This window comes from Pteropus alecto, unplaced genomic scaffold (assembly GCF_000325575.1).
Source record: "Pteropus alecto unplaced genomic scaffold, ASM32557v1 scaffold155, whole genome shotgun sequence".
NCBI lineage: Eukaryota > Metazoa > Chordata > Mammalia > Chiroptera > Pteropodidae > Pteropus > Pteropus alecto.
Window position 1 is genome coordinate 16,162,920 of NW_006438113.1, and position 13,116 is coordinate 16,176,035.

Consider the following 13,116-nt stretch of genomic DNA (forward strand, 5'->3'; position numbering starts at 1 on the left):
AAATAAATTTATATAATTTATATAAAGTATTAATTTGAGTTTAAGTTACAGCTCATTTAAGTCATAAGTGGATTTTAGACTCAGCTCAATTTGATCTACCTCATCTTACATTTCCTCCTATGATATGCTATTAAAACTTACTAAACTTTTGTGTCTTCATTTGCATATGTGTGAAGAGTTATTGTGAAAGACATTTGAGACAATACATGTAAAGTACTTTGCTGTGGTTGCTGTTTGACAGTCTTTGGTTTCCCCTCACTGATACCCAGCCCTACCCCAGCAGGTAGCTAAGTGGGGTGGCATCTTACTTCCCCAAACAATATAAAAGTTCAAGATACTGGCAGCATTCAGGCTATTTCCCTTGATAGTAAATCATTCTATTCTTATAAAGTTATTTTTAAAACCCTCATTTCAGGTCTCAGAGTTAATTTTTTGTTTGTTTTAGTTTTATTTACATAGCACAGATCTTGCTTCAAAAGATATTGGGATACACTGTCAGGATGTTTTCCTGACATGCCATGTAGTACAGTGGCATTCTAGAAGAAGAGATTTAATTTTTTCATGCTTGTCTATTTGTATGTCTTTCATGCCTGAAAAATGTTGACTAGAATCTATGCCTCTGCTATGTGTTAAGCATAAAATATTTTGAAGCAATTTCTGTAGAAAAGAACTAAGTTAAAGGCATCATATTTCATTTTACCATGAAATAAAGATTTTCCATTTAAAAGAAAATGTGTCATTTTAAAAGGTTGAAAAAAAATGGTACACTTTAAAACACAAAAACAAAAAACATAACAAAGCAACAAGAAAAACATTTTTCTTGCTGTTTAAATTTCATATAGGGCTCTTCTCTGCCCTGATAACATTTTCATTTTATTATGAATTAGATACATTTTCATTTGCTTTAATACTCATCCCTTAGTATTTGAAACTTCATAGTTTTTTTGAGGTCAGTGTCATGGCCTTCCCAGATTAAATGTCATCCTTTATTTGTACCATTTCAGATTTATTTTATGCATACATGATTACAACACATTTTCAATGGCTATTTATGCATGAAATTGTTCAATAAAAGTAACATATTATTCTATAATTCTTCATTTTAGAGAACATTGCCCTTTCATAGAATTTTAACATTAGAAAAGAATATAGGAACAATTTGAACAAATTTTCATTTTGTGGGTATGGGAGTTAAGACCCAGAAATATCATGGGATTTGCCAACGATTACCTTTATCCAGTCTTTCTTTTCTCTATTTATTCAACAAATAACTTTTGAGCTCCTATTATGTGCAAAGCATGGTGTTAGATGCCATGAGAGATAAATTATATGTAAGAAATTTCTTTCAAAGTTCATTCAGTTTAGTGAGAAAGAGATGCATGAGGATAGGCAATTAACCATAAGATAAATAGTAATGAAGTGAGATCTCCACAAGCCCTTTAACAATTCTAAAACTGAAACCATCATCCTCATATTGACCTGTTTTTCCTTAGAAATGACTATCTCAGTTCAGAGCACTGTTATCTAGCCCATCATCACTGCTGGAAATCTGAACACAAGCTTAGATTGCTCTCTTTCCTTCACCCCTATCCCCACTCCCCAGCATCTTCCAGTTAACATCCTATCTAATATCCGCATATAGAGTCTTTAAGTCTGTCAGTATTCTTTATCCTGACTGCCAGTGCATTAATTTTTTTAAACAATTTTTATCTCTCTTGTGGACTGTTGCTGTGACAGTCTAACTCTTTTGTCTTTGTTCTTAATCATCTCAAACACATTGTACAGGTCAATGTATTTGGAATAATGATCTGGGCAGATTAATGTATTTGAAATAATGGACTGTCTGTGTCACTCACCTGCTTAGTTTCTATGACTTTCAGTTGTTTGTAGGATCAACCTCATTTCTTAATGTGGCAAAACCCTCCAAAATTTGGCCTCCCCTCACACTTTTAATACTAGTTGCTAAATACTCCATAAAGACTTTTGGCTTTGCCCATGCTATCCTTGTTCCCCTAAAGTGGGCTTCTCTTTTATCTTCTCTTCGATGACTTCAACATATCTACTTTAATACTCAGTCAATACCTACTCAGGAATCTTTCCTTCATCTTTAATGGGAGTGCCACATCCATTGTCCTATGTATTACCCTGGATACCTCTATTAAATACTGTGTCTATGTCTTTTCTACCACTAGATATGTGATCCTCAAAGGCAAACACTAGGCTTAATGGTCCTTAGTAAGATGCCTGGCATATAGTAGATAATAAAAATTTATTGAATAGATTGAACTGTTCATTAAATCAAGTGTTATAAAAGAAATATAAGAAGTATAAGAAAGCATAATGGAATAGAATAATTAATTCCAACTAAGAAGATCAAAAAAGGCTCCATGTAAAATTTAGTATTTGAGTTGAATCTTAAAAGAAGTCCATAATCAGAAAAGTAGGAGATAAGAAATGCAAAATGAGGTTTTTCTATAAGCACAGTTTCTGAGTTGTTATTGTACTGCATAGAAAATTAAAGACCCATTACAGTATCTCATTTATGATTGTTAAGAAAATATGGGCGTAGGTCATGTGAGGCCTTGAACAACATGATCAAGAGTTTGGTCTTAATCCCATTGACAATGGGAATAGCACGAAAGTTTTTTAAAAATAGAAGAGATATAATTATACCACTGGTTTACTAAAGAGTAAGCAGCTTGAGGGTTGGGATTTTTTGTTTGTTTCTTGCTATTTCATTCTCAAATAAAAGGTGACTTGTGTAAATGTAAGGACTCATTATATAGCTGAAAACAAAGATATATTTTAGAACAATGCTGTCCAATACATCTTTCTGAAATTAGGAAAACATCCTATATCTGTGCTGTGCAATACACTAGTCACTAGACATGTATGATCATTGCTCACTTTAAATTAAGGAACTGAGGAATGAAATTTTTAATGATAGTTCATTTTAATTAATTAAAATTTAAATTTAAATAGCCACATGTGACTAGTGGCTACCATTTTAGACAAGAATAGAAAGTTCTTCCTAGCACAGTCCCAACAGAAAACAGATGGAACACTCAAATTAGGGCATTTCAGGGAGAGTTTATTTATAAAGAGACTTTTTTAAATGTGTGGACAGCTTTAAGGGAACCACAAGAGAGAATGCAATTAACTGTGGTAGTGACGTAGGAACAGTGGTATGGAAGAATTGATGGAAAGACTCATAGTTAAGATTATAAGTCTGGATCACATGGGACATTATTTATAATATGTAATAATAATTTAAATAAAATTTTATTGAATGAAGTTTATACTCAGAACTGACTCTTTCCGGGAAGTCTATATGCCGATGAAGAATGGGATTATTTACACTATATGGTACTGATCTGTGCCATATTTTCCATTGTCTTCCATTCTGGCCCTCCCCTGTAAGTGGTAACTTTTCCATTAGCAGGGCTGCACTGGCTTAATGATGGCTCCTGTCAAGGCTTCCTTTAAGGAGCACTTGGGATGTAGGCAGGCTCTGACTGTTATCTGTGTTGTGTTTTAACATCCTGCCCTTTCTATCCCTTACCTCAGCACATACAATTCACCTTCAGTCCTAGCTCATTGCTTGATGATTTGTTAAGGCTTTGAAAACAGAAGGAATGAGGGATTTTAAGCAGGGTGGGGCTATTTCAAATCCTCGCTTTATTTATTTTTATGCCATTCAAAAGGAATAAAGAAGCATAAAATGGCTTGACTGAAGCCAAATAAATCTGGATTAATTGAGCAAGAACCAATAAAAAGCTGGAGGTGAGAAAAAAAGAAAGATGGGGGAGGAAAAGGGAGAGAAAAGGAAAAAAGAAGGGACAACTTTTTATTTCCTGTAATGATAGGGACTGCTTATGATTACCTAGAGAACAAAATGTCTTTGACCCAGTGAAACATTTTAAACTAAGGTTAAGCTGTGGGTAGAAATTAAGAAATCATCTTTATAGTCCATATTGAATCTCTTTATGCTGTCACCTCCTGTCATCTTTTATTAAAGTTTTGTATGCCACTGCTGCTAGCTCTGAGAGGCCTGACACCTTTTAGTTGTTCTGATGAAGGGTATAGCAGAAGCTAGTGAGTTTTTATGGCCAACACAACAGAAGCCTCTTGGGCTATTCCCGATGCCTATGTGTGTGTGTGTGTATGGCGGGGGGGCGGGGGGAGTGTCTTTTTGTACCACTCCTGCCCCCTTTTGACTACCTCTGATTTCTTAAAGTGGGAAGAGATATAACCAAGAGTTAATACTGCATGAAACTGGAGAGTAAGGGCTAGGTTCTTTAGGTAAAATTGTGAACTGTCTTATAGTCCATTATATATCTGTTTATGTCATTGCCTTATATAGTTCTGCATTAACTTTTCACAGTTATCCACTGCTAGCATGGAGAATGCTGGATCAGAGCTGTGAAGGTAGCCACAACTTTTGCCTGGATAATTGCCACTGTTGCTCTTATTGCTCTGACATTCAGAATTTGTCTTATCTCTCCCTCCCTCTCCTCCCCCTTTCCTTTGCTACACAGTCTCCATCATGAACAGATTGAACACTCACTCTCATAAATAGAATGTGGTAAAGAACTTGCAGTTTTCTACAGTGTTTCCCACTAGGAAGTATCTAGAAATGTGTGGGGTCAATTTTGGGCTGTCATAGTGCCTGGGAGTTGCCATTAGAATTTGGTAGACAAGAATCTATGGGTGCCAAACATCTTGCAGTGTGTAGACTGGTCTCAAATGATGGCAGTTTTTCTCATCTTAAATATCAGTAACACTGCTGCTGAGAAAATCTAGATCTAACTAAGGTTTAGGTGGGTACCAGAAAACTCAGCTAATAGATTTTAAGTGTGCCTTGACGGCTAGATGCCAAAATCTCCTCCAGAATGTAGTATGACAACTTTATGGCATATAGTAGGCCCCTAATAAAACTATGTTGTGTTTTGAATCAAGTTATTCATTTATAAACTAGCCAACATCATCCAATAAGTCATATGAAAGTTCCTTTCGAAAATAGAAAAAAAAAGAGATATACTTGTCAATATCAAGATTCTAACAGTTTTGTAAAGGTAATGCTCAAGCACAGAAAGAAAATGAATATACTGGGAAATTTTCAAAATGCTATTGGAACAAGGAGAGGTGAGAGTAATTTTTTGTGGAAACAATTGAGGAACAGGTTGAATTTTAATGAGAATTTTTTTTTTGTTGCAGAGACGCTTGCTGAAGTCAAAGGTATATTATGTAAGAACTTGAGAGAAAAGAGAAAAGTATAGGAATATTGTTGCTATAAAGAGTAGTACTTGAGAAAATGTGGCAGAAGATTAAGATTAAAAAGAAGTTAGGATGGAGTATAGGTGGTCTTGAACTTCTTGTAAAGGAGTCTTTCCACTTGAAGGTATAGAATTATGTGTAAGTTTAGTCATTGGAGGTAGTATATGGACGGCATGCTGCCTGCACTTTGCCTCTGTGTCATTTATGGAATCCATGCTCAGCTATCAGCTTCTTCAACTTGCCTTCCTGATTTTCAAGGTCTCCTCTCAAGAGCACTTTTCAGTTTATTAATTTAAATAGTAGCAATTTTCCCAGAGGTGAATCACATAATGATTTTTCTCGATCTCTTTTATACAAGTATCACTGAAAAAAGTACGATTAGATTCAATTTCAGTTGTCTCCCACAAAAATGATATGTAGAAAATGTCAACCAAGGTGACTTTCTATGTACTTAACAGCCTAAAGATTTAGGTTAAGGATATAACAGAGAGAACTGTTCTGCTTAAAGAATGAAAAGGTGTTGCACAAATTATCTTAAGAGCCAAAAACAGCGTCCAGTTCTTACTTGAAACAATTTGTACTTGGAATATTGTCAGCTAAAATTGTGGTCAACTTTTGCAAATTGTATGAATTTGCACTGCATATTTTTAGTGTTAAGCTAAACTCCAATATGGCTCTGCATAACTTACACAATATTCCATGAAAATGACTTCAGAAAACTCCCACGGAAGTTGACAATTTGGGCATCTAATGCTTTTAAGCTAATAGTATGCTTAGTGGTTAAAAAGTCGACTTGTTAAGAATGAAGATGAAAGATTTTGCAGGTAATGCTCTGCCTACTGCCACAGTGAATGCAACCCAACTATGTATCAGAAATATTACAGAAGCTTAAAGAGAAAATAATGTGAACTTTAATCACCATTCTACTTAGTCTTAAGTGAAATGCTCATGAATCATATGCAATATCACAGCAGTTTTGAAACCTATTCTTGAATTTTCAAGCTGTTATTTTCAGGAAATTTAGAAAGCAAATTGCTAAGTGATAAAGAGTAATTTGATATCACTGCTTATGTCATTTTTTTCTCCCTTGCAGACTGGAAAAAAGGAAAGGAGTAATACCCTAAATATTGCGATAGACAACATGTGTAAGAAGACAAGAGACCTTCGAAGACAGGTGAGGAAAGAAACATGGAGACAGAAACATCATGCAAAGTGAACCTTTTTTCCATTGTTGGAATATTTATTTCTTGCTTTTATTCTTTTAAAATTAATTTAGAACACAAAACAAAACCAATAAGTATATACTTTCCACATTTATAGACCTCAAACTTTTTGTGACAAACATAAACTAGAAGAGTGTGTGATTCTTCAGGCAGAGTTACATTTAAATGCTGAATCTGCCCTCGTCAGCTGTGTGATCTTGGGGACAGATATCATCTTTCTGAGCCTCTCAGAACCTATAAAATAGAATTAATAATACATAATAGGGTTGTGAGGATTAAATAAAATGCTTATCAGTGCCTGGTACATAGTAATCTTTTAGGGAATGTTGGTGAATTGATTCTATTACATTAAAACCTGAGTTTATCATCCAAATACTTCCAGCAAACAACTAGTAATACAGACACCCTACCAATTACACCCTCCAATTCTTTTCAGGATGCTTCAAAAGTTAGTTTTTGCTTAAGTTAAGGCAATTACATTTTAAACTTAGGTCATCAGAAACATAGGATTAAAAAGGATTTCATTAAATAATTTAGAAGTGCAGTATTATGCCACAAGTTAATTTTTTCTCCAGAAATATGAAGACCTTGCTATTTTTAAAGACCTTTGCCTTTTATTCCTTTTCACTATTTAATAACCAAAGTTCTTTTTCATGCACAACTTTAACTTGGTCACCATTAACTCATAAAAGAAGGGCAAAAACTTTTCAACCATAAGCTTTTAATGCAATATATTATTGTAGTTTAATGGGAAGATTTAGTAAAATGCCTGAGCAATCTTTTTAATCCAGAAATAGATTTGGAAAAGAAATAAATAGGGATCCCCAGCCAGTTAATATTAACTGAGTAAAACACAATTTCGAGGGCTGGTAAAATTCCAAAATCTCAGCTTTATGGCCTTAATGCAAATTCTATTTCCACTGTCAGCACTTAGAATTATGGAAAGCAAGAGTTGGAAAGAAGTTAGCACAACCTGTCTTATGATATAGATGAGAAAGCAGGCCAGTGTGAAGAGGAGGAAGGGCCATTGAACCTAGACTGGGTCAGAACCCACACTGGACTCAGGAACTCAGTGCTGTCCTCTCTGTTGGTTGCATGACTTCTATTCTCAATCTTCTTCAAGATGTCTACCCTATCTGTTCCTCTCAGGACTTGGAAAAGTTGTATCTATGAGCTATCATCAATATTCTCTTTCATTCCTGTCTCATCCTTCTATGCTTTCAACCAAGTTATGTACAAAGAGCTAATCTACGTTTATCATCAGAGCTTTTGGAATCATTTTTCTTAAAAAAAAAAAAAAGTTAAAACAATCTCTTGTGTCTAGGATCATCAGATTTAGCAAATAAAAGTCCAGGATACCTACCCAGGTAAATTTGAATTTCAAATTAACAATATAAGTATGTCCCAAATAGTGCATGGTACATAATTATATTAAAAATAGTTGTGTTTATCTGAAATTAAAATTTAACCGGGCATCTTACATTTTATCTTCTAATCCTACTTGTGTCACTACCTCACTATCATCAGTAAGATATAGAAAGAGCATGGGGGATTACTAATACTTTTTATCATAATAAGGGGATGTTTCCAGCTTGTAGAGAACTGCTGTGTTCCAGAGGTATGAAAATTCCCTATGGTTTCACAGGTCAGCATCTTCATTGTTTTGGGGAAGTTTGCTGCAAACAATAGCAACTATTTTATTATGTTTCGTGAGTCCACGGATTGTCTGAGGGTCCTCAGGGTCACCTCTGTAGTGTTTCACTTGTCATCTCCCATATAATGGCAGTCAAATGGTGACGGCATCTAGATTCAGAACTGGGTATTTGAGGCCTCAGCGCTTCTTCTTCCCTCTCTCAGTGTAGCATCTAATATCCTGGGGCTTCTTCTTGTGGCTTCTCTCTCCAACAGGGAACCTGAATTTCTTACATGTGAGTTAAAGTCTCCAAGAAAGGAAAGGTGGAAGCTGACAGGCCTTCTTAATGCCTGAGCTCCAAAGTCACTTGAATGTTGTTTTCTCCACATTCTATAGATTAAGAGTCACCAACCCTGCCCCAGGTCAACAAGAGCAATTAGAAGCAATATTTCTTGTGGGAGAAGTAGCGGGACTATATAGAAAGGGGTGGAATTTTTAGGAGCTGTCTTTGGACACATCCATGGTCTTTGGTGTCAGTGAAGTAGCTGCTATGATTCATTCTCAGTATCCTTACTTGTCCTCATAGAACTTCATTTTCTATCCTGATGTTTATGCTTTTGGCAATAAAAAAAAAAAACAACCTAGTTTAAACAGCAACATGAGTCATCTCCACCTCTTCTTATTCTTGCAAAGTTTATCAAGCAGTTTAAGAATCTCGTATATACTTTTTCACACAGAAAAGAGAAAACCACTATCCTTAAAATGTTTTTCTTTGAAAAAAACAAATAAATAAATAAATAGATTCCGAGGTGCTGTGAATTAAAAAAAAATGTTTTTCTTTAGAATAGTTAATGTTCATCTCTTATTCTAGATCTGTTTTTTGTTTGTGTTTTTAGTAAAAAAAGAAAGGGAACTCATCTTTCTGCCTATTCATTCTAATCCCCTTGCTTATCCATGGCTATCAATCAGCAACACGGAAACATTTTAGCTTTGGTTCAGACAATCATTGGATTTTATCTCTGAGGAATGAGATAGATTGTGTAGACATATATGGAGAGAAGCAAATTATACATTCAAATTATACATTTGGGGCAACAAGATGGAATATGCTAGGAGGTGACTTAGTGATTATTTGTCTTAATCTTCTTGCTCTATGACTTTAATGCCTTTTGTACTTAAAAACAATGATAATGGTGTTCCAGATTCTCTGTAATTTGGCTCCGGCTTACTCTCTATAATTCTTAATGTTCCTTCTCCTTTCTTTTTCTTTCTCAGTTCTTCCTCGGCTCACCAGCACATTAATCTGCCCTCAGACTAAAGAGTCTACTTGCTATTCATCAAATTTTCCTTCACCCTTCTCTCTACCTCCAAATGACATGCATCTTGGAATATATGGTTCATTTAACTTAGTGCCTTCCCTGTTCCCCTCACTCCCCTGACCCAACCCCTAACCAATGGAGGAACTTCTCCCATGAAATCTTTGCCATTTTCACCAGTTGGAATTGATCTTTTTTCTTCCCAGAGCACTTACAGCATGTGTAGTTCTATTATAGCAGTGATCATATTCTGTTAGTATTTTTCTTTTTTAATGGATTTTTCTATCCACTGGGTTTTAAATCCTTAAAATGATAGTTATGGCAACATCTCTCATTTAATAAATGCTTTCAAAAGGTCTACCAATTGTAGTCTTTACATTATTGATTTGTATCCCTTAAGCAAGAAATAATACCATAGTATTATCTCAATCTCTCAGGGGAGTCAATTAAGTGAACATCACCTAGCTAACTAGTAACGCCAAGGTTTGAGCCGAAGTCCATTCAATCTCAGGCCAAACTTATAACCACTACCCATAGGCCAGAGATAATGGCCCTTTCATCTTCAGAATTTCTAGTACCTAATACACTGATTTTACTACATACATTTTTTTCTTTGCTATTATTTATTCTACATGTTTTTTTTTAATTTAAGTTTTCTTTATTTAGCTTCCTTTCCCATTATTCATTTGAGAAATACATACCTATTGAAATTCTTAGTAAGGGAGAAGGATTTTTAAACCTCCTTTACTTCATCAAAAAATTAAAACTGTTGAATACATTCCATTTCTACTGTATTATGCAAAGTGAAACATACATTTGATTTCATTAAAGTCAAGCTAAAATTTTTCTTTGTGTATATTGAAAAATAATTGTCTATTTCATAATGTAAAAGTAAAGATGAGATATGTCAAATAAAATAGGATTCTGGTAAAAACAAATAAACAAAACAAAAAGTTGATTAATTCTTTAGTTGCTGAATTGCTGAATTGCTATATCTATCTCTTTATCATGTTGGTCGTACCAGTGCCACACTCAGAAAAAAATAACTAGGTTTTCGTACCTTCTCCTCATCATTCTCATCATCAAATAATATTAAATATCCATAAGATACAAATGCCATTAATTTGACATGGAGGTATATGCTGAATTAATTATTAGATAAATTAGTTCTTTAGTCAATTGAGGTTTGAAAGTTATATTTTGCTATTTGACTTAAAATTAAAATAGCATGAATATACACAGATAAAAGTTTTTCTAGTTCTCTGGGAATTTCTTTTCTAAAACACTTTCTCTTCTCTCCTCTTCCCCTCACAGTTTCATTCTTATTTGGTGGTTGGGGCAGCGGGGTGGTGAGCAGAGCTTTTTTTTAGTTTTCACATACAGCTTTCACCTTTGGATTTCAATTGTAGAGAAATATATTATTTTTTACTTGAAATACCAAACCACTTATATCAGTGGGAGATAGAAAAATTGATGTCTCAAAGCCTTTTATTAAACTATAGAGAGAAAAGACAGAAAGCCCCTCAGTTTGGTTTTGTGCTTGACATCTTTCATACAGGTATTATTAAAAATACATACCTCTAACTCCAATTGGCCTCCCATTAACTTCAAATTTTAGTTTTGTGGCTCCTAAGGTTGTCCTAGTTCTACTCTGGCATGTTGGATTCTTCTTTAAAGTTTTTTGTCTATCACCCAAGTAAAAGGAATGAGTTGTTCCACTGGGCAGGAAAATAATGTAGAAACAAATAAGATAGAGACTGCTTAGGTATTTACATAGGTATAGATGAATACACAATTTAAATGAAAAATATTCTTTATGAATACGTCAGAACACACAAAGAAAATTACTTAGCATAGCATTCAAGGCTCTCTGTGTCTTGTCCCTATCTGCACCTCTAGTTCTATCTCATAATAATTCCTCTTTCATAGTCAGCATAATATAGAGAATGGCAAAAATCAAACTCAGTGGTGTGCAAAGCAGAAGTGGTAAAATGTGATCATCAGTTTATGTAAGGCATCGGAGTCTGTTACTTGGTGACCAAACAGCATTTAACACCAGGCGAATGTATCTTTTTTTTTATATATTGGATTCCCCTGAAAGCAGATTCTGAGACCAGGGCCTTACTGCGAGTAGTTTATTTGAGAAGTGATGCCAAGAAGCAAGTATAAGAGAACATGAAGTGTAGAGAATAGGCAGGAAAGGAGGAAAGGCAACAGGAGCCTAAGGAACTCTGAAAAGGGACATAATGCCTCCCAGAATTGTCTGACCAATGGATGGAGGCTGGGAATTTTATCCAGTAGTTCTCATCCCAATTGATTAAGGGTTGCTGCCAGTGGTGTTGACTCTTCAACTTCCAGGCTGTTTTTATTTGGACTAAGAATCTCACAGAGACTTAGAACAGGTACTGAGAAAGAATAACAAAAATAAAATAATGAAATGCACTCAAGGTGGAATGTCTTCAGAGGACATGGAACTGTTTCCCACAGCAAAAAATGAAATTAGAGAATGGTCCAGCGGATGAGATGTAAAGCATCAAAAGCTTCTAATGTAGTCCATAATAATAGCTATGAATGTGATGGTAAATGATCAGGAATTGGCAAGATAGACAATCTGGTGAGAAAATGGTGTTTTGGTTGCATTAATTGCACTTTCTTATTTAGATAGGTTAAGATACTTTAAAGCATCCCTGAATCCCTGACAGCTGACTCTGCTGTCTTGTAAAAGTATCACTCACATCTAGCATAAGTCACCAATTTCTGGCCATTTTTTTTTCTATCATCTTTTAATCTTTTCATCTTATTTTACTCTTTTTACCTGAAATGTTTTCCATTGCCTACATTGTACTTAATGAAACCCTATTTCAATCCTTACTCTATACCACTATGTTCCAGAAACATTAGATACTTGTGATGTCTTGAGGATTCTTCTATTTTTGTTTCTTGTGATGGTCTCTATTTCTAAAATGTTATGCTTCCCATTTCCCAGCTCCAACTCTTAACATCCTATTCAGCTTTCAAAATGGAATATATATATCTCATCTTTACTGAAGCCTTCTTAACCATGACAGAATAAGTTGTTTCTCATTTGTTTTTACTTTTAAGATACTCATCATACTCTTTGTGCATCTCTCACTCCCTAATAGTTACCCTGTTTTTGTCATCCTGTTATTCCCCAGGATGCCTGGAATGATCCCTTGTCCCTAGATAGAAAGCTCAAAATGCATTTGTTAATTTGAATGAATGTACAATTTCATAAAAGATTTATTGTGCTCATTATATTTGACATTATATTATGTCAGGTAATTTTAGCTCATTAACCAACAGAATTTTGAAGACATTGGCATAGAACTTATTTGAAAGCTCATTTTTCCATCCTTTTTGTCTTGTCCTACTGAACGTAATACCACACTTAACGTGGTGTACCTTTTGTAACTTAATGTGTTATGTAGTTAGCAAATGCCTTACGGGAAAAAGATGTCCCAAATTTGTTTTAATTAAAAATATTAGCAGAAAAGTTGATTTAATTATTTATTCTTTAATTAATAATAAATCAGCTATACCTCAAGCCTCACCTTTGCAATATGTTTCAACACTTGTGTATGGGGTAAAGGATTGAAAGAATAGCAGGGAAAATATAGTTGAAAACTTTTAAGAAATTAATAATAAT

The 13,116-nt window shown here is 34.5% G+C and overlaps 1 protein-coding gene across 2 annotated transcripts in view; it reads left to right on the top strand.

Annotated features, from left to right (window-relative positions):
* CTNNA3 (catenin alpha 3) overlaps nucleotides 1-13,116 on the top strand; it is a 1,378,877-nt gene that overhangs the window by 706,780 nt on the left and 658,981 nt on the right. For both annotated transcript variants that reach the window (XM_006915590.2, XM_006915591.2), the window contains exon 8: nucleotides 6,371-6,451. In XM_006915590.2, coding sequence (XP_006915652.1) covers nucleotides 6,371-6,451 — 81 coding nt within the window. The remainder of the gene's footprint in view (nucleotides 1-6,370; nucleotides 6,452-13,116) is intronic.